At 34.9% G+C, this 27,031-nt stretch overlaps 3 protein-coding genes across 3 annotated transcripts in view; all 3 read right to left on the bottom strand.

Annotated features, from left to right (window-relative positions):
- LOC126965679 (rab-like protein 6) overlaps positions 1-27,031 on the bottom strand; it is a 339,766-nt gene that overhangs the window by 86,658 nt on the left and 226,077 nt on the right. The gene's annotated exons all lie outside the window — the stretch shown is intronic.
- Positions 2,198-6,482, bottom strand: LOC126965740 (uncharacterized). The gene is made up of 5 exons (XM_050809498.1): positions 6,385-6,482; positions 5,346-5,495; positions 4,204-4,449; positions 3,520-3,762; positions 2,198-2,327 (listed from the first exon to the last, which is right to left on the bottom strand). The coding sequence occupies exons 1-4, from the start codon at positions 6,425-6,427 to the stop codon at positions 3,527-3,529; spliced, it is 675 nt and encodes a 224-aa protein (XP_050665455.1). The 5' UTR covers positions 6,428-6,482; the 3' UTR covers positions 2,198-2,327; positions 3,520-3,526.
- Positions 11,179-22,327, bottom strand: LOC126965724 (odorant receptor 4-like). The gene is made up of 7 exons (XM_050809477.1): positions 22,193-22,327; positions 21,208-21,360; positions 19,467-19,649; positions 17,533-17,716; positions 15,864-15,957; positions 12,795-12,883; positions 11,179-11,266 (listed from the first exon to the last, which is right to left on the bottom strand). The coding sequence occupies exons 1-7, from the start codon at positions 22,293-22,295 to the stop codon at positions 11,188-11,190; spliced, it is 885 nt and encodes a 294-aa protein (XP_050665434.1). The 5' UTR covers positions 22,296-22,327; the 3' UTR covers positions 11,179-11,187.

Below are 27,031 nucleotides of genomic sequence, written 5' to 3'. Positions count from 1 at the left end.
TTACCTCCATTGTAATCCAACCAAATCCCAAATATTCCGTTGAGTACATATATATGTATATCCGTTCCTATAAATCACTCACAGGGATTTTAGGTATTACACATTTAGCAGACGATTTAGAGAATTTATGGCACGTGTATTGGCATCTAATGACTCCGCCATTGTTTATTACGTGTGTATACATTATCTACAATGTAAAAGATTGAAGTTAAATTCAATTCTGGTGAGTTATAATGACACTTAGCGAGTTTATGGTTTATGCATTTTACAGTTTATTCTATAGTACTTTTTATGTTGATTGATATTCAAAACGCCATTGGCTCTGAATACGATTCATATATATGATGTAGTCCATTACAAACTGATTTGTTATGTATATTACAGCCATTGTTAGTGATCCTACCTACTAAGCTAGAGGTCCCGGGTTCCAATCCCGGTAGGTGTAAGCATTTATATGATGAATATGGATGTTTGTTTCCGAGTCATGGATGTTTAAATGTATTTATGTATGTTTAAGTAAGTATATCGTATTAAATATATCGTTGTCTTGCAACCCGTAACACAGGCTATATATGCTTAATTTGGGGCAAGATAATTTGTGTAAAATGTGTGTCAATATTATTACTATTTGATTGAATAAAGTGGCAGTTGAGTCCTTATATGTTCTTCTCACTAGCTCTACTTTTTCCGAACATAATATAGTAATTGAAATTGCTTCAATGTTTTAATGACGATTCAAAAGCCCATATAAGCGCTGAATAAAGCGTTGGTCGGCCACATATGGGGTAATGCTCTCATCTCTATACTGATATCAGCTCAAACCATTTGACCGAGTGAAACGCAGAGGCCTTGCATAGAGACGTCGCTTCATTTTGCGTCTTCTACCACATTTATTCGAAGACCTGTTTGATATGATTTCAGCGACCGAATTCCACCATGGCACGATAGGTCACAAACTTGGGTATCATGTTTACCATCTGGATATGTGGCCTCTCATTGCTTTTCTTCCAAGTATAATCAAACCATGGAATGAGCTTCCTTGTGCACGTACACCATCCTACATTCCTCTGACGTTGCAGGCCAATATGAGCGGCGGTGATTACTTCACATCAGGTGATCCGTTCGCTTTGTTTTTATGTTTAGCCTCCTCTTTTATAAATGATTCCAGTGTCCTTTTTTTATTCAAAGTTCACCAAAACATGATACACACGTCAATTTCTAAAATACTATCTAAAAATCCAAAAGTCGTGTTCCTGCAATTACACATTTAGTTACATGAATATGCCACATCGCATTAAAGTGTTAGGGTGATGGGCGAAGTACTAAATGATTGGGATCGGTCGTTGTACCACCAGATGATGCTGTTGAAGGTGGACCACAAAAATAAGAAATTAATAAAAATCACAAGAACATCTTTCCCGGAGCCGGGATGTTAATAATAACATAAATATATATTGTGCCCTCACTGAGTTTTTCAACAAATAGCTCCGAGGAAAACAAATATTTTCCTTTCAACCTTTCCCTTCTAATTGGCTTTGGGGTGATTCTGGCAACACAGACACAGTTTGCAGTTGAAAAGTAATGGGAGTAAGTATAACTACTTTTTCTTAACTCATTTAATAAATACGTGAAACGATGTAACTTTAATGCACAAATTTAAATCAGCATATTTACAAAAGTCTTTTTATTTTAAATTGGGTTATCCGGTCGACGCTGCTGCGATCTTATTAACATACAAAATAAATCAATGCATCGCAACTTGTCTTGAGGCAAGTTATAGTAAAATGCATAATTAAAATTAATAACCGTTTCAATATTTAATACTAGTTTTAACCCGGAACTTCGTGCGCGTGCAATAGTTACTTTGAGCAGCATTTTTTTTTTTATTTTTAATTAAATCACCTTGCAAATAATACACTTCTAACTACTGTGGTTTTAAAAACGTCTGTGTCGGCTCATAAACAGACCCTACACAAACGCAAAATTTTAATGTGATGGACGGGCAAACTTTATTTAATAATCAGTATCTACCATATTTAATTTTTTAGCATATTGATTGCTGTATTATACACAAAAAAGAGGTGGATATATGTATGCGAAACTGAAGTGGCAGTGGGCAGGGCACATAGCTCGACGGACAGGTGGCCGTTGGGGCAGTAAAGTCCTCATATGATGACGGCGTACCGGAAGATGTAGTGTTGATAGGCCCCAAGATGGATCGACGATCTGTTCAAGATAGCTGGAATGGGTTGGATGAGGGCAGCGCGGGACCGATCGTTATGGCGATCTTTTGGGGAGGTCTTTGTCCAGCAATAGACGTCTTCTGGCTGAAATTATATGATTTATTAATATTATTATACGTTTATTAGGCTATTTAATAGGGGCTATTTTGCATGTAAACGCCTTAAGGTTAAAGATCTATTTTGGGGGCATTTGCGAGTTGGGCAAATCCACCACAAGATTTGAATTTGTAAACAAGTGCGTGTACATATTCTCGCGATGTTATAAGCTTTAGCATTTGCATCACCGACGCACTCTATATAATGATAATCTATTTATCTAGATATATATTATCTAATAATAATATCCATTAAATTCGTTAGTTAATTTTTAATAGGAGACACAATTGTTCCAATAATTCTACCATAACGCCCTACTCCATATTATTTCGAAATCTAAATACAAATAGATTAAGCAAGGGTAACGAGCTATCGGTACTTTGAGAACGAGACGTGACCTAATCCCGCAAAGCCGGTGGAAGCTGACACGAAGTAATCTGAAAGTCAGGTAATGCCGGCCGTTCCACTTGAGGATTTATCCGCAACTGAATACGCCGATGAGCTCATTAATGTGATTGCTTTTAGGTTTTACTTCGTAGAACTGCAACTGATTCATTCCCCACAGAAAGATAAAGTTAGTCAAAGGCAAGCTGTAAATAATGGAAGTTTTCTAGAATTTTCTACAGAATATCTTTTTTTACATTTATTATTTGGACACATTCATTTAGATTTAAAAAAATATAAAACCTAGTGGTATGTACCTAATCTAATAGTGACAAAAATGATTTATCTTTTTATCCGACGAAAAACAGTTTGTTTTTTCTTCACACTTTTCTGTCTGTTATCTTACATACGAATTTCGTTAATTTTCTACCTGCCTATGGTTCAAATATTTTGTCGAAAAGTATGAGGTGAATAATTGGTTTAGTAAATTTTAAAAAAATTAACTTTTTTTTTCGTTTGTTAATTTAAGAATTTTGTTTTTCTTTTGTATTTTTAATGAACTAAGATTTAAATGGAGCTGTCCTGTACATACGTATAAAAGCCCCTAGATAAATAAAAAAAATCAATGTATTATTTAAGATCAGGAGTTAAATGAATCGAAATTAACTATTGAATGTTAAGAGCGTTGCTCGTTGTATGTTTCATTATTTTATTGTTTCTTTTGTTTGTTCTTTTACTTATTACTGGCCATAATACATTTTAATTTGGCGATACATAACAGTGGAGGAAAACAAACCACAATATTAGTTTAATCCAATTAACAGTTCGACGAACTCTTTAATTTCTTTCAGTTCAACATAATTGAATGATCTGGTGTTTGATCTTCTTTTAGGGTTGGAGATGACTGGCAGGCCACTGACGTGAGCGACTGTGTCCTCGTCGAGAAGCTTCAGACTCTTCAGTGAGGCTATGTTGAACATGAAGTTCAAAGCTGATGGGTTGCTGTAGCATTTACCGATTAGAGGGTGTATTGTGACATCTGCAATGAGAAATCGGGTGTCAAATAATAAAGGGGAAATTAGACTCGCGCACCGTTGGCATAATAATGATATTATGACGAAAACTAAGAAGAAATGTTATTTATTAATACGGCTTTACTCAGGATTTATAGGTGACGGTACTGACAAGTGTCGGACCATTCGGAGGTCCTCCATCAGGGTGAATGTAGTGGGTTCGCGATAACGTCCCGTCTCTTACTGCGGACTTGTGCTCGTAGTGCACGGCTGAGGCGCAAGCTTACTATCTATTTTATTATATTTTGTATTTGATTAATAATTTGTTACTTGAAACTTACTTACTAAACCTGCAGTTAATATTGACTATTTATAACTTTATTTAACGATTTTTATGTGAATTTATCGTTGCCAAAATTAACAATAACAGTAAGTATTAGATATAATAAAAAAGAGTAGATACTTACTTACACCCATCACACAGGAGAACATGTCTATGTGGCAATGATTTATCATCGGCCGGTACGTGTAGCTCTGCATGTTGGCAGTCCATATCTGCGCACACGCAGGGTCGTACGTGTCCAAGCAGTAGGTTGGGCAGGTGTGGTTGCAAGCCTGGTGTGCTCCAACTATGCTAAAGTCATTCACCTTGCGCGTCTTCATAAAAGGGGCGCGCTGCATTAAGCATATCTCAATTGGAACTTCTTGAACATCTAAAATTGTTTAGTTCAAATGACGTTTAAACTTAACATAACATTAAGTTTAAGTTTTATTGTAAGTAAAAATACTTCGAAAGCATTTTAATAACTGTGTTCTCGTGGCAGGCTTCAGGTTTCAAAAACTTTATGTTCGATCTCAAAAAGAGTTACAAAATTCACTTACTGAAATAATACTATTTTAGTAACAGACAAAAAAACACATAATAACACATAAACGTAAATAACTTCATGATGCTAAATGATTTTGATTTGATTTATTTATTTTCGTATTGTCTATCGAATTTAACTGAAGTACCAAGCCAGGTCGACCTTAAAATATCATATGTAGCTATTATAAAATAATATAAAATGGCTGTTATAGTTTGTAATAAAATTGCAACTACTCAAAATCGTTTCTAGTCATTATAGATACTCAATACATATAGCCAAATGTAAAAATCATTACAATGACATTTTCATGTAGGTACTTAACTTTTTTGCCCACGTAAACACGTATACCTAGGATCGATTATATCCTTCTGATGTCACTAATCCCCATTAGATAGCACCTTCTCATATACAGCGTATACTCCCAAGGGAGTGCCGCTTGCGCCTCTCTCACCCAAAGAGTTGGTCGCCTTCGATGAATTCTTAGAGGGCACGTTTCACGTGAGTCCCTCATATCCATCGCAGACGCCTGCGTTGGTATGCCTCAGCATTCAACACCTCCCTCCCATCGTTATCCCGGAGGGTAGCCCTTTCCCTATGTCTGGGTGCAAAAATAAATACAACTGTTCAACCAACTTACTCAATTACGAAATAATTGGCGTCTTGTCCTGTTGTTAACATCTGTCTTTCAACTTTATGCTCCCCCCCCCCTCTCGAAATAAAACAAATAAAATAAAACTTACCGATAAAATCAAATCTGCATTTTATCTTTTCTAGATGACACTTATTATGAAATCTTTTAACAAAAGTTTTTCCTTTGATTGTTCTCACTTCACCACAAACTGGATCGTGCACATTTGAGCACCAAATAGTGTCGCACGGCTGATATTTGCCTGTTAGCCATTAAATTATATTACATTCTGTACATATGTTATTTCATCTTATTGTGCTTAAACAGAAATCAAAAGTAATTCCAAACATCCCATGTAAAAATGATATACCTATGTAGGTATAAAAGTTATACATCTTTGCCTATTTTGACACACAGTAGATTAGTGACGACGAGGAAAAAATATTTTACGTCCATAATCATTCGTTATCTAAACTATCGATAGTGTCGAGATCATGAGAATAGAAATTGACACATCACTTATATCAATTAGCAACAGGCTGTAGTAACCCTTGGTGTTGGAAAAAAAATTACTCGTAGTCACACTGGTGTGACCACGAGTCGGCAATGGTTGGTGTTGCAAAAAAAATTACTCGTAATCACACTGGTGTGACCACAAGTCGGTAATGGTTGGTGTTGGAAAAAAAAATACTCGTAGTCACACTGGTGTGACCACGAGTCGGGAATGGTTATGACGAATTGCATGTCAAGACTTGTCACGTGAACGCAGATCTTCGACGTATTCTTGTGAATGTCGCCGCAGCATAAATTGGAAAAACTATTTTGAATACAAGTGGTACTGTCACGTCTGGGTTACCCCATTGTATCCATTTAGCGATTGTTTCGACATGTGTCTTGCCAAATATATATCTTCAATAAAATTGATATCCATCATACTATATATTAAGGGGAGATTTATCGACTAACTTCACGGTGTTGGAATATCATGTATACATCCTATGCGCACGAATCATATAAAATTCACTCTTAAAAATTAAATATAGGTTTTGATGCATTCTAATTCATAACACCGTTACATTTTACGTTATAAACGCCAGACATCTCATGTAAAACGTGAAAAAATAACCAATTCATTTAAAAGTAAACCTTACCTTGAGCAAACAAGAAAAATATGAAACAAATATATATTTTCATTGTGCTTGGTAATTAATTTTATGAAATAATGAAAGAATTTTATGAATATAGGCGAACCGGATCCCGAATAGCATTTTTATGTGCTTATTTTATGTTAGAATTTTAATTAAGCCTCGTTATATTCTCACAGTTTGTGTCTGTTTTTTTTTGAGCCAAACACGTTTTGTTTGACTGTGATATTTTTATTAAATTATTTTGAATAAAAGAACAGGTGACCCACATGTTTGCTGCAGTAGATAAGTGATCACCGCGTGAACTCACTCTTGTATCCCCAGAATAATCAAAGCAACGTCGACACTTTTCAGCTTCACCAGCTACTTCACCATCTGACCGTATACAACGAAGAGTGGCACAAATAATCGACGATCAAGTCATCTCCGATCGGCTTGATTCTTTGGCGTTGCTTAGAGATGTGGGTTCTCTCTGCATCTTCTACCGCATTTATTTTTGTTAGTAGTTCAAGGGATTCATAGAGAGAAAAGTTTAGTGAAATAAATATTATGACAGTACACTGCCAGTACATATACGAGAACCTCCGTATAAAATACGCTCATAAAAATAGTTATCAATTTAAAAAGAAAAGTGATGAACACAGTGTCAATACTCGAAACATACATAAACTCGCAATTCCATCTACTAGGCTCCGTAAAATTGCTAAATCTTTTAAAGTATAAATTGTTATACTAATTTGAATGCTATTGTAACTTTTGTACTTCATCCTGACTTGCACTAAATAACTTATAAAGTTTTACAGTGAATAAAGATTTTTTGACTTTGACTATCACGGGAAGTGCTCGGATGAGCTGTTCGGATTGATTCCAGCGGCCGAATTCCACCACCGGACATTACGTGCAAAGTATCACCCCCATCACGTTGACGTCTGGCATTCAACAACCGCGCGTTTTGCAAGAAATGTCTTGCCTCGCACAGCCACTTTGTGGAATCAATTACCGGCTGCGGTTTTTCTGAACCAATACGACTTAGGGACCTTCAAGAAAAGAGCATACCTTAAATGCCTGTCCATGAGCGGTAGCCTCTTTCCCCATCCCGTGAGCCTCCTTCCCATTGCCTCCTCTTATAAAAAAACTACATAATAATTAGGAGAGATTTTTCGATTAACTTCACGGTGGTGGAAAAACATTAACAACAGATTTAGTTTTCACGCTTCCAATATTTTTTCGCTAATTCATATTCCCAATGCAAGTACTTAATAGATAATGTTCTAAATTTCTTCCACATATGTCCACTTTTCTTCCATTCAGAAAAACGATGAAACAATCTTTCCTAACTTGATATTTTAATACAATTGGAATTTTCCACAGAATACGTACAGAATTTTTATTAGTTTTCCCAATCCAGATAATTGAATCGGAAATTAATATTTATCGGCTTTTGAAAGTAGTTTCATGTCGACGTAAAAAACACCGCAAGTCGGGTACTGTTTGTGGCAGCTGATTTCACAAACTGGTGCGAGACAAGAACTTTCTTTCCAAGAACTTTCTTGCTAAGGTTGAAATTTCGCATGAAAGGCATAACATCTTTAAAATTGAATACGATGGAGTAATTATTTTTTATGTCAATTAAACCCGTCACCAAAGGAGAGAAGAATCGGCGCAGGAAACAAGAATCTTTATGATCATGTATTGAGATCATGTCAAATATAATATTATAATGTTGATCATTATAATAACATATTTGACTTATCAATAAATTCGTTTTGGTCAAATGACACTTATGAATGTCAAAAGTTACATACTTTGTAAGATTTACCATCATTTCGTAAAAGGTTGGGCTTTCATGAGAAGAAGTCGCAAGGAACTCATTCCCATTGTGAACATTTACAGCTACATCGTTTTACGGATTATTTTTAATTACAATTATGACAATAAGGGACGAACGAGCAGGACGTTCAGCTGATGGTAATTGATACGCCCTGTTCATTACAGTGCAGCTCTGCTCATCATTCAACTGCGCTCGTCACCTTGGAGGCATAAGATGATAAGTCTCATTTGCCCAGTAATTTTACTAGCTACGGCACCCTTCAGACCGAAATACAGTAATGCTTATACATTACTGCTTCACGACAGAAAAATCGCCATTGTGGTACCCATAATCTAGCCGGCATCCTGTGCAAAGGTGCCACCCACGAAGTGGAAAAAAAATACTGAACCGTCGAATACTCAATGAATTGCATTAGCAAGTTAAAAAAATAAATGTAAATTAATAAGTAAAAACACATTAGTTATTAAGTATGTATAGTAAATATACTTAAGATAACTTTAATTTTAACAACTTGAAGCAGAGTTCCCGATAACTATCCAGGAACCAGCTTTGGACTCTTCTACTACGACGGCGAAATGATAAAAAATATAACCGAGGCCAGTCATTGGCTATTAAAAATATTGTAACCGGTAGGGAAACCTGGTTATATTGCTGTGAACCTGACTGGATAAGCCAATCGGTGGAATGGATCTTTTGTTTAAAGATTTGCCTATGAAAGTTTAATCGAGTCGAAGCATTGCTAATAAAATCGTTGCTCCTTTTTTAGTCGAATAGGTGCATTACACTACATTAACACTTAACAACCAAATCGGTATTTAAATTGGATATGCTTGTTCAGAGTTTTTTAAAAGCGAATAACATCCTTGCATCAAAGTCATCTTTCATCACGACAACGTCAGGTGCTAAGTTTGTGAAGCCTTCAAATATAGAACTGATACATCCAAGTCTGAAAATTAAAGATAAGCAAAGAGATTAAAGATAAGAGAAGAGACAGTTGTCAAATGTGTTCCAAGAGGCCATTCAAGACGTCCCTCAGGAAGACTGGAACAACGGCTTCATATAATGTTACCAAATAAGGAAAAGTGTGTAAAAACTTGGAATATGATCTTAGTATTTGATGTTTCCTGCCATTATTAACATATTACTCCTGGTAAGAAAGTTATAAAAATGTATCACAAAACCGTATTTTAATAAAAGCCAATTTCAGTTAACTGACAGAGAATGAAGTATTTTTAGAATGGTTTCCTAATATAGTAATGTTTAAACAATTTTATGTATTTATTTACTTGAAGCTGTTATATTAATATCAATGGTATGCCAATTAAAGAGAAAAGAGAGGTTTATAATATGTGTATCTTACCTTGCTTGACCTATGTTTGTCAGACTTGGGCCCTACCCAAAATATATTCAAATAATATAAATGTCTTTCAAAACAGCATAGAAATAAGCGTAATTGGAGTTAAAAGAAGAGATAAAGAAAAACTTAAAGATATAAAAAGTACGACTAAATTAAAAGACGCAAAATCAATATGTAGAACACTGAAATGGCGATGGATAGGACACATGTTAAGAGAAAAACAAGAAAAACCAAACAATAACAGACTGGTATCCATGAGATGGTAGTAGAAGAAAATGGCGACAAAGCAATATTGGGAAAATGAGGTTAAAAAGTAGCTGGGCCTAAATGGATCCAAATAGCAAAAGACAGAGCGTCGTTGAAATCTTGCGTGGAGGCCTTTGTCGAAAGTCATGCTGTTTAATTAACTGAACATATAATTTAGATTTAAGTTTATATTTTGGACCGACGCGGACGATCTGTTCAAGATCGCCGGAATACGTTGGATGAGGGCAGCACAGGAGCGATCGTCGTGGAAATCTTTGTCCAGCAGTGGACGTCTTCCGGCTGATGATGATGATGATGCTATATCTAGTAAAGTATCATTTATAATATTTGTGAACAGCAATAAAGGCTTATTTTATTTTTATTTATATTGATATTTCACTCCTTGAAATAAAATTCAATTAAATTTACATGGATGGTTAAAAACCCTTCTTCTAAACTATAATGTCTACTGGGAGGTGAAAGCCTCCTCCAAAGTCAATCCTCATCAAACCGTCTTCACAGAATTTGCATTTATTTTGTTAGGATCTTTCATTCAACTGTCCACCGATATACTTAGAGTTACATAATTTAAGGATCACTTTCTCGTATGGTCTTCCCCAGGGACCCACTTTTCCTGAAAATATGCTAAAATTTAGGCAGTGGGAAAGAACGACAGTATCACAGAATTTATAGAAAACATAGTTACAAAATTACCCAGCTTCTATAAAAACATTGAGATAAATAAAAAATGTACAAAATACGGCAACCGGCGAAGTTAATCGAAATACCCATTATTTATTTATATAATTAGTTTCAACAGCTATATATTGACTTAAACAAATCACATTCATTATCTAACAAGAATGCAAGCTCAATTAAAAATAATACAATTGTTAAGGCTGGGGACCGAGCCGGTAGCCTTCAGGAATCGAGTGGAGCTAGGTTCCCTCTCTCGCACAAGATCGCCATAGTTTTAATTCAGAATTAGACGCATTTTTAATTTATTACAAACATTATACAATTTTCTTTACAAAACTAACAAAACTATTTCATGTTAAATAGTATTGGTGTACAATTAATAAATTTTAGTACAATTTTTATCTAGATTGAATGAATAACATGGCTCCAACTGTAAAAGTTAGGGGTTTTTTGGAGACTTTTTTCGCACTGTCTATAAAAAATAGAAATGTTAAGAAAAAATGAATTTTCTTATCATATTCTGTAGACATATAATTATTTTTTGTAAAAATATAAGCTTTATATAACCCGTCAAGAAATGGCTACAATTATGCGCTATTTTGGCGATTCCTGGGATACCGGCCTTAGTTGTCATTCAAAAACAGAAACTAGAATGAAAAACGAAATGAAATCGGCTCTAACGGCTTGCAAAAATTCTAATTCCTCCTGTATGAGGTGTACAGTAGAGTGAAATAAGAATAGGAGCTAGTAAGTATCTGAAACAAAGAGAACATAATTATATATAGCACTACAGATTACGTTATATACATTATTTTATTTTTGGTTTTCGAGTTTGTATGTATATTAATTCTACACTTAAAAAGGTTAGTAACGCTCTGGTGTTACAAGACAACATGGGTCGCGGTGATCACTTAACATCAAGTGCTCATTTGTCCTCCTCATCGATAAAAAAAAATGTTATAGTTACTGATAAATTGTTTTACAGTAGGTTTCTTTTAAAGATTGTTATATTAAATAAATAACTAAATTGATGAATATTGTTGATATGCTTGGCCACTTATTAATTTCATAATTAAATATTATTTCCAGAAAATAAAATTGATTGATTACTTACGGAAGTATATGTCTTCATAGTAATGGAGCTAAACTTCAGCGCTGTAAAGTACAAAGGCTTCTGTGACCTACAAAATAAATATAATATTTAGGTACTATTTAGCTCGTCAATATACAAAAAACAATCTCAAAAATATTCATGCTTTAAAATACTCAAAAAAGCTACAATTTCGGTTATTCTAATCAATAAGCGTAAATGGCATTTAAGGTATTCATTTCCTCAAAATTGATTCCGTTAAGGGTACGTTTTAAACAAATGGCGCGCTTTTGGGTTAGACTTTTGGTGCGTCACGAAAATATGATTAGAGTCTGGAACGAAGCATTTATTATCATGATATAACACAGCATTTAAATGTTCGTACTGCAGAGAATAGTGAAGAGTTGTAATATATTGCAGTTGCAAATTTGCAGTCAGTTTTTCTGTACTGGAATAGCCTGTCTAAAACTATGGACGGTTCCCATTAACAACCTTAAATACATCGTACTGTTTTGTTAATGACAAATGACAATGTATCGATGTAGGATCTTGCCAGTGGCGAGGAGGGAGTAGCACCGGGACAGAAAAGGAGTGGAGTCGCGAAGTTCAAGTTTACTTAATGATTTATTAATAAAATTGTGAATTGTACGAGGACACACGTTATCAGATCAATAATTTGCAATTTTCTGATACTGTTTAAAATTAATTTGTTCCCATAATGGTTTTTAGATTTTTATTAGAACATAAATATGATATTGTATATAACTGAGGGTAGTTGAAAAGGTTTTTTTTTATGACAATAAGGGACGAGACGTTCAGCTGATGACAATTGATACGTCCATAGCAATGCAGTGCCGCTCCGGATTCTTGATAAGCCCAAAAATCCCATCCAAAATGCCCATTCTGAGCGGCACTAGAACTGCGATCGTCACCTTGAGACAAGATGTTAAGTCTCATTTCCCAATAATTTCACTAGCTACGGTGCCCTTCAGGCCGAAACACAGCAATGCTTACACATTACTGCTTCACAGCAGAAGTAGGCGCCGTTGTGGTACCCATAATCTAGCCGGCATCCTTTGCAAAGGAGCTTCCTACTGGTAAAAAGTTAACACGAGATATCAGGGATAGAGCATTTGGAAAAAATTGGAAATATGAGGGTATGCTGGCGGTATTTAGTATCATACCATTAATACCTTTTAATGAGTATAATCAGGATTCTTTTACATCGGGCATCACTGTTGTACCACGCGCTATCATATACGGCATCAGCCACGCCTGCACTCTGCAATTGATTTATCAAATATAGTAGTATATAGTAACCCATAATAATCATTTAACAATTAAATATTTAATAAGGACAAAAAAACAGCTATTCTCAACTTAGATATTTATACGTCTAGAAAGAGACTCTTGCTGTTAAACAACCGATAAAAACAGGCCATGAATAATAGTATAGTGTGCGTGACAAGAGACGTCTTACAACCGCGATTTGTTAGCGTGCGTGAATTGCTCAAAATAGAGGTTAGTTCTAAAGTATATTTTTTCGATGTTTTCACTGCTGCCATAGTCTATCTAAACGCATAAATGATAAGAGATTCTCAAATAATTTAATACTCAGTTGCGCTTAGTATTTTTGTTGAGTCAAATATTGTTTGGGTGATAAACTGAAAAACAGGCGTAAATGTTTGATATTTTTGAACTCCATTATCCGACCATTCATGAATTAGAAAAAGAATGGCAAATAAGAGCTGAAGTTTGCTATTTCTAATTTAAAAATTCAGGTAATATCCTCAATACTATTGTCAAGGTCCAATATTGCAGAAAAACCAACAAAGGAACGATTATCCATCTGAGTTGTTTCCGAGGTCGATAAGATAAAAGACATAAACGACAATCATTAAAAAATATAATACCTACGGTTCCGAACGAATATGTTACAAATGTATTACTTATGTTAAATTTATGATAAAAACAAATTTAATTATACGCAAATAATTTCTTTAGGGTGACAGCGTTTTTGTGATTTTTCTGTCTTGCAAAGGAGTTGTGCTACGCCGCTGACAACATACCAATGGGTAAGTATCCTTTCCTACTCTGTGATAACATCATACGTATGTATCCGTCCCTACTCTGTAGTAACATCAAACGTAAGTATCCTTCCTTACTCTGTGGTAACAGCATACCTAAGTATCCGTTCCTACTCTGTGGGATGATCATACGTAAGTATCCGTCCCTACTCTGTGGTAGCATCATACGTTAGTATCCATCCCTACTCAGTGGTAACATCATACGTAAGTATCCGTCCCTACTCTGTGGTAACATCATACAGAAGTATCCGTCCCTACTCTATGGTAACATCATACGTAAATATCCTTCCCTACTCTGTGGTAACATCATACGTAAGTATCCGTCCCTACTCTGTGGTAACATCATATGTAAGTATCCGTCCCTACTCTGTGGTAACATCATAGGTAATTATCCTTCCCTACTCTGTGGTAACATCATACGTAAGTATCCGTCCCTACTCTGTGGTAATATCATACGTAATTATCCTTCCCTACTCTGTGGTAACATCATACGTAAGTATCCGTCCCTACTCTGTGGTAACAGCATACGTAAGTATCCATCCCTACTCTGTGGTTACATCATACGTAAGTATCCTTCCCTACTCTGTGGTAACATCATACGTTAATATCCTTCCCTACTCTGTGGTAACATGACACATAAGTATCCGTCCCTACTCTGTGGTAACAGCATACGTAAGTATCCGTCCCTACTCTGTGGCAACACACACCAGCCCATTTGTATTCCTATCTAATAAAAACATACCATAGAATGTCAACTACGAAAAACAAAATAAGGTAAATCATTTAGTAGTGATATATGTATGCACAGGCTAGTTTCGGCAATTCAACGTGTATTTTGGTCAAGCCTTCTTGACCCGTAAATTTTTAGTCAGCCACGCTGGCCCAGTGCGAGTTAACCTAACTCAAACACAGCCCGTGATTTCAATAGCAAGTGTGTGGTTGTTTCACAATGTTTTTCTTCGTAAATTAAATAAAAGTAAACATTACGCCTTCGATAATGAAAATCAGATTTTCGAAACGATTTCAGTATTAGTAGACCATTTGTAAAAGAATATAACATTAAATATGATTACTTAAAACTCGTACCGAGGTGCAAATATCGTCTGCATACCAACATAAGATACCAACTTGAGTGAGAGCCGCTCCCAAGAAGAACTTATTACTCATCGCCATCCATGGATCTAGAAGCTACAATTACATACATACATACACTATCATTATTATATTGTTAAGTTTTCACATTATTATAGTGTTTAATGTTATTTTTTTGTGTTATAAAAAATACAAATGAAACGTTAGAAATACGGTGCAATGTTAAAAAGAAAATTAAAATAAATTAAAAAAGTAAAAGTTAAAAAGTATTTAAATAAATAGTTATTTATGCAACTGTTGTGTAATAAGGGGTATTAAAACACAAACGTGGATTTATCTCACGAGGCGAAGCCGAGGGTGATAATAGTATCACATGGGTGTTTTAATACCTCATTATCAACAGTTGCATACAAGATTTTATCTATACCCAGAATACGAATCCTCTTAAGATTCTGAAACAGTTAGCTTACTGCTAACATTAAAACACCAGGCCTAGTAGTAACCTAATATCATCCAATACTGATTATATACAAATAAACTAAGTATTAATGAAACAATTATTAATTATTTTAGTAATAATTTACATTTTGTATAGTTCAATAATTAAAATTCACTCGAATATAATGTTCTTTTACAGCGTTTAAAATGAACGTTCTGGTTGTGTGGAACGCGCGTAAACTAAAATGTTCTTTTTTGATATTCATACAGATACCACGCATCGAGCAATACGAATGTGGCTGTTTGTTGAAACTCTTTGCGCATGAAGGAATCGAAAAAAAAACATAGGAGTGTTGTTATGAAATTCAGTACAACATTACAACACTCGTTTGGATGATGTAATGGTTATTAGAACATTGGGTGTTTTAATGTTGGCAATAAGCTCACTGTTTCAGAATCTTTAATAGAGGATTTAAAGCATGGGTGTAGATAAACACTTTTAAAGGATTAAAACGTAATTGTAACTGTGTTTTTACATTAGATTTTTGCGTAAAAGTTACATTTTTATTTTAGTTAAATTTATTTAAAAAAGATTGTTTAATTTGTGGTATAAAAACATACATATGAAACATTAAAAATACTTACAATGTTAAAAACAACACAGCAGATGTTGACAGAGCTGAGGAGGACGTTAATTAAATTAACAAGAGCAAACGCTTCTTCTAAATCTTTCCCGTAACTGGAATAAAATACAATAATTTTATATTTCTAAACTTTGCAAAAGTGTATTTCATTTTAAAGGAATTGAATTTCTTGTCGAAGCGCTCGTAGAAAACTCGCAAAATGAATAACACTCTAACAGGGACTAGATTATGATTATTTTATAGCAATAGCAATAACACTACAATTTTGTATATTTTATTAAAAAGAGGGCTAAAAAAGAATGCTGGGAGACTTTCTTGAGCTCCTTCTTCTCTCCCAGAGCTCCGTTTGTTTCCGTAGCGGTAGTAGTAGTACCAGTGGGATAGGATGCCGGCTAGATTATGGGTACCACAACGGCTCCTATTTCTGCCGTGAAGCAGTAATGTGTAAGCATTACTGTGTTTCGGTCTGAAGGGCGCCGTAGCTAGTGAAATTACTGTGCAAATGAGACTTAACATCTTATGTCTCAACGCCGCTCAGAATTTTTGGGGTTTTTCAAGAATCCTGAGTAGCACTGCAGTGTAATGGGCAGGGCGTATCAATTACCATCAGCTGAACGTCCAGCTCGTCTCGTCCCTTATTTTCATAAAAAAAATGGTATATTCTAGTATATTAGAAATAACATCTTAGAGAATTCTAAAGCAATCAATTTTGAGAAAATAAATGCCTTGATAATAAATAGACATAGGTGCTAGTTGAACTAAAAAGCTTTTTAATGTATTCATTATAAGCTTGAGCTTATTGTGTATCGCAAGAAATTGAACAAAAGATTGACGCAAGCATTTTTTCTAAGAACAAAGGGTAGAAATTTCTTTACTATGTGTAATTATTGCGCAGTTCTATTTTAATTTGAGAGTTGCGGTTCTGAAAGGCCGGCTACGCTCCTGTGATTCCTTTGATGTTGTAATAGAATGTGCCAGCGGTGATTACTTAACACCAGGTGACCCGACCGTACACTCGTTTGTCCCCCTCTTCTATAAAAAAAACAGGTTGAGGTTCTTTTTGGCCGGTACATCTGCTGTATTAGAGGATTATAATCACGGAGTAAAAAACACTATCCCATCATAGTATAATTCTAAGTAAATACAAAAAAAATATGTCTACAATTTACACGTGGTAGAAGACCTTCAAAACTTTTTTGGCTCCGAGATGGTCAGCACTTGTATAATAATTTTAAGATGTGCATTGTGCATGAACATCTAAACTGCATATGAAGTCCTGGTACATATTGCTAGGATGACACATGATTTCAACTGCTATGAATGGCATTACTATCACCGCTACCATATTTTATGTTCTCCTGGTCTGGAATACGTCGTGCGTATGACATCAGAATATATTATTAAGGTATACTCGCGTCATACGTAAGACAATCTCTTCCTCAACTATGATCGCCTGGTACCAAAACACTGTATAATGTTTCCTCTCTCATTTCTTCTTCCTTTTCTCATCTCATTCTGTCGCCGGCTGAATCCAATATATTTACCTCTTTATCGTCGTGGTTTTTCGTTTCATCGAGTTTCAAATCACAACGATTCTAAAGATGTTTCAATTCAAAAACATAGCATTGATTTTACATATTGATATTATCTGCTTAAAATTACTTCCTTACTTTATTAGTCGCTGGTGTATTTTCACTACTGCCACTATATCATCGTAGGCGTTCTTATCGCGGCTATTTTGGTAAGACAGCCGACTAATCTTCAGTTGTAGCAAACGGAGTAACATGCTGATGTGGCTTGACATAGTCATGAATAGAATATCTGAACCTAACATTGACCACACAGATACGACACCTGTAACATATGAGGAGGATTAATGAAATCTATGTATATATATAAAAATGAATTGCTGTTCGTTAGTCTCGCTAAAACTCGAGAACGGCTGGACCGATTTGGCTAATTTTGGTCTTGAATTATTTGTGGAAGTACGGGGAAGGTTGAAAAGGTGAATAAATAGGAAAATGCTCGGAATTAAATAAAAACAACAAATTTGTTTTTCCTTTGATGCGTACCCCGTCGAATTTATTGACGCAACGGTTTGACAGTTATGCTGTGAAACAATTTTATTACAACAATAGGGTGCATTTTTACGAAGTGATTTTTGATGTTATGATATTATATTATTGACAAATTCATAAAAAAACATTTTATTTATTATATACAGAACAACGTCTGTCGGGTCAGCTAGTCACAAATAAACTTTTGATTAAGATAGTGGTCCGATTTGTTTAATTTTTGAGGTATTTTACATTTTTTATATTTCAACCGCATATGATGCAGAACTAAGTATGTTCGCCAATCTTACAATATGGGGGCCCATTGCAATTTGGAGTCAAGAGTGAAAGCCAAGAACCAAGGTTTTACCACAGTATGGTTGCAACATTTTTAAAAGACGTATTGCTATAAGGTTTCACAATACGATCTAAGACTGCCTCTTGATAGACTTAAGTTGCCATCTTAATTCTTTTTTTCCCAAAAATGAAGCTCGTGACTTGTAAACAAGCACACCCCCACCTAACCATGACTGACGCAGAATGGTGTTAAAGTTTCTTTAGATCTATGTGCGTGCCTTTGTTATTTATCTTGTTGTAGTGCTCTTGAAATGTAAAAAAAATCTTATTTACGTGCAAGTATGGGCCAAGATAGACTTAATGCTACGGCATTATTGTCTATTGAAGCTGAACTAGTTCAAAAAATTTATTACGATGACATAGTCATGCTTTTGCTCGGACAATGTAAAAGTTGTATTATTTAATAATTATATTTGAAAAAAAACAGACCACTCTCTAATACTTCGCATTATGCGTCGTGTAAAAAATAAAAGCTATATTTTATTAACAATTCTGAATCAAAATATATAGAATTTTGTTTAACAAAAAGGGCGACATATCAGACAGGGCCTAGGGCGGCAATAAGCATAATCCGCCACTATTGCAGATACTCTTCTCAATCTTTAGCCCCTGATATGCCAATGGTAGGTATTAATCTGATATATTAAAATCTACAGAGAAAGGTTTAACAGCTCACTGAAACCTGCACTCAATTCCATATAGTGGTTTTTGAACGTTACGAGTACAAGTTATCAGACAAACAAACAAAAAATGCTATGGATTTATATTTTGGCTTATTGCTCGAGCATTTAATGAGATTTCCTTAGTTTTTAACGCTCAAACACTTACTCAACCTAAGAACAAGACTTTAAATAGAACAATACTTTATACACAATACGCTGTCGATATTATAAGGGGCTTTGTTATCAAATAAAATTGTAATTCAAATACAAATAACGATTGTAAGATTGTATTTTTATTTTGTTTTTAAGTTTAGATCAAAAGAAAGTAACCTATAAGGCTTTGATTCGCCGTTTTGAAAATAAATATAATGAGAGGCTCAATTGCCGTTTTATTTAGAAACTAGACTTTTATATCACAGCAAAACAAAATGTATTTTAACGTTCGCTAATTTAGATCCCGAAAAAGATATGAGCGGCGAGTTTATCTTACTTCTAATTATTAAGGATCTTATTGAATAGAACTAACTTTACCTCCATACGTCTCAAAGATGAAAGCAACTTCGTGATATACGGGCTGAGTCTTATCAAAGGGATACGACACGTGCCATATAAGACCCAAATCCGCAGGCGAACCTTGAATCTTGCGAAACATATATATTGCTATCGGTGTCAGATTGTACAGCCACAGGCCTAATAAATTCCAAAACGCGTACCCTTAAAAAGAAAATTCTTACGTAAATATTTATTAATACGCCGCGTCGTTATTAGCGTTCTGAAATGTTATATTAAACTCAAACGTTAATGTTATTTTTATCCATTTGTATTTATTTATCCATATTAACGAAATTACATTTTTTATTATACATTTCACCATTTAACAATACTTCATAAAAGTTGAGCCTTAATGAGAACTTATTGCCACTTATTTAGATCAATATATACATTTTTTTTAAAACATTTTCTGCATTGTCTTCTTTGTCGCCGCCTTATCCCCTTACGCGGGGTCGGCTTTTGTTATAATGCGGCGCCATGAAGATCTCGCTCTCGGTTCTATGTCACTGAGGCGAAGGCGTTTTATATCCCTTTTAATATTCGTCATCCAGGTAGTTTGGGGTCTTCCCTTACCCCTCTTTCTTGCAGCCATGGAAATTACATAATCACAAAACATAATAGTCGGGCCTACACATTACGTGTCAGTACCATCTTAGCCTGGATTCTGATATTTTGTCGGTTATGGGTGCAACTTTAAAGCTTACTGTTATACATTCATTTCGTACTTTGTCCTTGAGTGTTACTCCTCCCGCCCATCTGAGCATACGCATTTCGGTGGTGTGTAGCTTCTGTTCATGGGTCTTTTTGGTTGCCCAAACTTCGCAACCGTACAAGCTGGTCGTACTGCTGTATAATAGACCTTGCCTTTAGTTTAGACACATAGCACCTCACATAGATACTTATATGTTTTAGCTCTAGGGAGGGCCGTGCCAAGTGAAGCGTTGGGATTGAAATTACAAAACAAATATTCTGTTTTTGTCCTGCTAATGCGCAAGACATTATGTTCCAACAACTCTCTCCATCTTTCTAAGTCTTCTCATAGCTCTCGCACACTGTTGGATATTAGTCGTTAGCATATAAGAGTTGGTATTGGATTTTTGCCGTCAGATAGTTCATGACTACATTAAATAGCAGAGGGCTTAGTGCACTACCCTGATGAACGCCAACTTTTATATCGAAATTGTTGGTTAGACCGGCTAAGCTTCTGACGCAGGTTTGGATGTTGTTGTACATATCTTTAATTATAAGTATGTAGCCTTTAGGTATACTATGCGCTCTGAGCGCCTGCCATATCAATGTCCTTGGCATTCGGTCAAAGGCTTTTTCTAGATCTATAAATACCATCCACAAATTTTTACCATTTTCTTTAGCATTTTACATAATTATGCATAGTGATGCACGAATTCTCAAACGTCACGATTTATTTCTTTCAAAGTAAAAATTTAAAACTGAAAAACCACAAGACTCAAGTTGCTGAGTACCTATATGCGAGAATTATATCATATTTATAATATAAGATTATTTTGAAACATGAAGCAGAGTTCCCAATGAGGATGCATAATATATGAAACTGTTTTAAGTTATTATATTAACATTATCATAAGCTCAGCTTTTTGCGAAAGGATTTTAAACGGTAAAAATGCTTTATTAATTAAAAAATATTGATTTGATTTGAATTGTGTCTTGCAGTACATAGATTAATATTACAATAGCCACATACAAAACTGTGTGATACGGAGCTGTGATAACTTTTTCAGTTTTATTGAATTTGCTTCGAAATCTTTCTCCGATATCGGCCAGATGTCGGCAAGCTCGATGAGAAGATTTTTGAATACATCCCGTTTGTACCAAATCGTTAACAGTTTTCCAAAGCCTGAAAGAAAGATGTATTTTTTATATATTACTTTTATGATAATTGATTAGAATTCTTCTGTTTAAAATTTTTAATCTGTCTCTGTGTAATGTTATGTTTATCAATGTTATTCGATCTTGCCGATACTATGATCGAACTTATTTTTTATTTATTTATGTTTTAAGATCCGGAAAGCCGAGATGATACAATAATTTCAAATTAAGACAGAATCCGTAAATTATTTTAAAAAAGCACCCCGCTGATATTTTCCGCCTGTTCTTCTCAGGTCTGAGGCCAAAATTTTCGAATGGGTGGTTTCGAATTGTTTTTCCATTCAAAGGGTGGCTTAAAATTGTATTTTGAATAAAAATTATGAAAATGAATTTGAATTTCTACTGTTCATGTATTTTAAGAAAAAAAAACGATTTTATTTTATACATAAGCAATTTTCAAATTCAAATTCAAATTGCGAATAAAAGGATGTCATTCTATATTTTATTAAATTGTATGTCCAATAAAACATGATTTATATATTTATTTCCAGAATTATGCTAACGTTTATTTGAAAAATTTTCGCATTTACATGATTCGGGTGGAATTTGGCATATGACATAATGTTCGGTAGTGGAATTCGGCGGCTGGTATCAACCCAAGCAATTCCTCTGAGCACTCCACGTGATAAATGCAGTAGAAGATGCAGAGAGAGCCCACATCTCTACGCAACTCCAAAGAATCAAGCCGATCGGAGATGACTTGATCGTCGATTATTCGAGCCGCTATTCTTTGTATGGTATGGCATTCCTGTCAATAAGATATTTGTAGTTGGTCAGACTTACTTATTAATTTAACTTACTCATTGAGTCATATCCTGCTATATGTAAACTAGCAACAAAATCTACTACAGACGATGACGTCACTAATTGTTGAAATACGTAAAACAGTTCTCCAAACACCATTAAAGATAACACTAATGCAGAAGACAGGAACCATAAAAGTTTCCAAAGTCTGCCAAGAAATAATTTATTATCAGAGACAAATGAAATGCCAATTTTACGTGTGCAGAAATCACATAAATTCAAAGTCTTATATATTTCTTTCAGCGCAGTATCTTGCTTCTCCATTATTGTAAACTGTAATAAAACACTGTTTGTCAAAGATTTTATACTTGTTTATTAATAATTCAATAAATAAACTTTCGTTACTGGTACGAACGTCAAGTAAATGTTCGAAACTTTTCTATTCAATTGTAGAGATTAATAACTTGTTATAAAAAACTTCGACTATATTATTATCTAGTCCATTCTAATACATAACATCTCATAAATTATTTACTTCGCTATCATGACTTAGAAATTGGAATTTGGTTTGGAGATATTTGATGAATAAATATAGATTTATTTCATTTTTAAGGAAAATTTTTCTTCTGATTCATTCAAACTTACAAGATATCTGTTCTGAATAAAACACTTTTAAAGGATTAAAACGCGTGTAATTGTAACGGTTTTACATTAGATGTTTGCGTAAAAGTTACATTTTTATTTTAATTAACCCGACGTTTCAAGACCTTTCCAGATCTCGTTTTCAGGGGGACTGCAGATGAAGTGAGTCAAAGATAGTGTTTGTCATAGTTGTCATTATGAAGTTTAGCGCCATTTATTTCCTCGGAGGTGGTATTTGCTGTACACAGATGGTTTTTGGCAAAATTTACTGACAGTGTCCTCTTCTTTTTTGGTATGTGTAGTTATGGGTTTTAATTTAGAGATTATTGGATCCCAGGTGTTAGATAATTTTAGACCATTGAAATCTGGATGTTTTTTAATTTCGATGGCTTCACGTCCCATTTTTGGGAGAAATCTATTCTCTTTTATCAAAACTTTTGGTTGGTCGAACCGGATGTAGTGGTTAGGACGGTCTGTGTTTGATATCCGCAATGTGTTCTTTAAGTCGGCTTGAGATATTACGCTTGGTTTGCCCAATGTAAGACAGGCCACAGTCGCAGTCCAGTTTATAGACACCTGCATCTTGAAATGGAATATTAATGAATATGAATGCAATATTACACTTTACTGGTCTCAAGAATTGCTGGATCTTGTGTGGCTTGAAAATAGTATTACTGAAGCACGTTTTAGGATCCTGCTAATTCTGTCTGTAATACCCTTTACATATGGCAGGTAGGCTGGTTGACGTGGCACTGTTGGCGCCTTAACTCTGGCCGTAGTTTGTTCTCATGGAGTACTTTCTTGGTATGCTGTAACTCCTCATTGAGATGGTCAGCATCACATAGACGGTGGGCTCTCTGAAACAAACACTTACCGACAGAAAGAAGTTGTAATGGGTGGTGATGGGATTCACCGTGTAGGATTTTACCCGTACAAGTGTTTTTTTATGTATATAAGAGACGAGACGAGCATGACGATCAGCCGATGGTAATCTATGCGCCCTAACCATTACAATGCAGTGCCGCTCAGGATTCCTGAAAAACCCAAAAATTCTGAGCTGCACTAGAATTGCACTCGTCACCTTGAGACATAAGATGTTGTCTCGTGTGCCCAGTAATTTAACTAGCTAGGGCGCCCTTCAGACCATAACATTGTAATGTTTGCTGCTTGCTTCACGGCAGAAATAGGCGCCGTTGTGGTACGCATAATCTAGCCGGCATCCTGTGCAAAGGAGTCTCCCGCTGGTCTGTCTGGCCTAGCAAAACTCTCTAAGAATAAAGCGATTCACTCGATTGTATGAAACGTGCAGTCATTGATAGATTGACAGATGACGGCTATAATCTTGTAAAAAACGGTGATAGCCGCAATCCACTACGTTTTAAAAGCAACTGTTAGCTTTTAAACTTATCAGGATTATTTCGTGTACATGCTTATGTAACATGACTGCACGTTTCCTAGTGAACTAAACTTCAATTTTTACTTAGGCAGTCCCGTCTCTTAATACGTAGTATTTAGGTACATACTCTTTGGTTGAGATTTGGAGTGGCTTACCGTCATTAAGTTATTAAAGACTTATTGTCATCAAGAGATATCACTATACGCAAAATATGGCTTGCGCTCTATTAAAACGTCACTCCACATTACCGTTTTACAATATAACTAGAAAAAAAATTAAAGAAACGCTAATAGACAAGTAGTTCAAAAAAAACAAATGATTGTAGTAATGACAGCACAGAACTCCAATATTAAATTACATAAAGCGATGGCTGTAATATCAAGGTCTTGAGTCTTTAGTCTTTTCAAGTTCGTGATCAAAATGATTAAGCACAGCCCTCAACATTGAAGGATAGCGACGTCTTTGTCTTCACAGAAAAATACATGCTCAACAAAATAAGTAGGACAATGTCACCGGAACTCAATCTCAATTTGTAGCTTCTCAAGTGTAAGTTGGCGCGTTAAATTTTACGAAGTAGAAAACGATTCACTTTAATTAATAAATTATGAATTGTATTAGCATAATAGTTAGCATTTATAAACCTTTTATTCATATTTTCTTTACAATATTTAATCTTTAAACTGGTGCTCTTACCATATTATAGAGTAAATATAATACCTAACATTGTCTGGTGTTATTAGGTATTAGTTCGTTATTAAACCAATCTAAAAACCGTTATTTAAAAGACTATAAAAAACAATTAATATATCTCACTGCGAGTACATATCAGTTAATATTACTGGACCGGATCCCATCTTCATCGCAAGACATGCTCGATCCATTTGACCGCGTGCAACGTAGAGCAGCTCGAATTGTTGGGGACTCAGTGCTCTGTGAACGGCTGGATCTCTTGGCGTTGCGTAGAGACGTCGCTTCTTTGTGTGTCTTCTACCGCATTTATCACGGGGAGTGTTCCGAAGAGCTGTTTAACCTGATTCCTGCCGCCGAATTCCACCTTCGCACGACACGCCACAAGTTAGGATATCATCCCCACCATCTGGATGTGTGGCGGTCCTCCACAGTGCGGTTTTCAAGAAGCTTTCTCCCTCGTACTACAAAGCTGTGGAATGAGCACAAGGAATTGTGCGGTGTTTCCGGGACGATACGACATGGGTACCTTGAATAAAAACGCGTACACCTTCCTTAAAGGCCGGCAACGCTCTTGTGATTCCTCTGGTATTGCAAGAGAATGTGGGCGGCGGTGATCACTTAACACCAGGTGACCCGTACGCTCGTTTGTTCTCCTATTCCATAAAAAAAAAGACATGCCACAAACTCGAAACTTCGTTCGTTCGCAAACTCGGAGTTTGAAGGAACTTTTACCACATACATCCAGATTCTATACAATGGATGATTTTATTTATTTAATTTGTCCTCCGCTTCCATAAAAACAAAAGGATTAAAAATAATCATACATGAAATACCGAATTTAGAAAGCTGCCGTTAAGCGATTTTAGTATTTAAAAAAAAATTACGGGACGCACTCCGGGAGTGCCAGTGAAGTGAAAACTTGAGCATTAACGTTGTGTATTTTTGAATATTTTAATAATGGTATGGTTAGGGATAAATTTCGCAAGAATTGCTTTATTTATCAGTATAAAATTACGAGCATTTATGTGATTAAATACATATTCATTTATTGCTCTGTCATATACAAAAAACATAGTTTTTATTACATAAAGAAAATTACACTTAAAAAGTTCTACACTCAGAAAAATCAACTTTTCGATCAGTTCACGTGTCCTGACGCGAGTTTAACATTTTACACCCATCCCAAGAAAAGTGCTCAACGCCAATAAAGAAGTTTTCACTTCATAAAAACAGTGAGTCCTAAGACTACATGTCAAAAGTGATAACTTCTTAGCTTCACAAACTTGTAAATATTATTTTTGGGTTGAAAAAATATATTTTAAAGAAAATGTTTTAGTTCTTTTTTTTGTCAACGTGGGTATTAAAATATTAAAGTTTTATAATTTTTTTACATGAAAAAGTTATATTAAATTTAATTAATTTGATTTTCAACATTACTTTCATCAATTTTAATCCATATATTTTTATAATTCTCTAATTAATATGGTTGTACAACTATGGATATTTGTTTCAATATGTCTTTTATTGTCTAGATAATTTTCTTTTAAAAAATATATTAACATCATCTAAGGATAATTTGATTGTTTCCATAACAAAATCACACTGATAAGGGGCAATTTTATATTGATTTCAAGAAATCAATGACGTTCTATACATATGGACATATCATTCGCAGTCTGACAGTGCGACGGCAAAAGTGTGCTTAAAGACTATGTAAGCAAACTTTTCTCCTTAGTTGTGTATCAACTGTGTGTCAATCAACAAGCCTAAGTGTGCTATAAAAAGTGCATAATTCATAAGCTCAAGACAGTTAGCCCCGCAGATTTTTTTTTTATTTTTTATTATTACATCGTTAGTTCGCCATTTGTTCTTGATTGTTCTCTATAAACATTTGTTTGTTCTCGATTTTTTTTTTAAATTTGCAATTCATTAAAATTGGTTAGGTTAGGCTGTGTTAGAACAGTTAAAACAACGCACGAGGCGAGCGTAGCGTGCCGCGGCAGCGGCCGGCGTGTGCCAGAACCAAAAAGTAGGCGTTTCCCCCCATTTTTAATTAATTGTTTTTAAATAAACAACAAAAGAACAAACAATTATTTATAGCGAACAATTAAGAACAAACTACGAACTAACGATATGCGATATTGAAAATTCAAAAATAGAAAAAGAG

Source organism: Leptidea sinapis, chromosome 8 (assembly GCF_905404315.1).
Source record: "Leptidea sinapis chromosome 8, ilLepSina1.1, whole genome shotgun sequence".
Taxonomy (NCBI): Eukaryota; Metazoa; Arthropoda; class Insecta; order Lepidoptera; family Pieridae; genus Leptidea; species Leptidea sinapis.
This window is presented reverse-complemented; position numbering and strand designations above follow the sequence as displayed.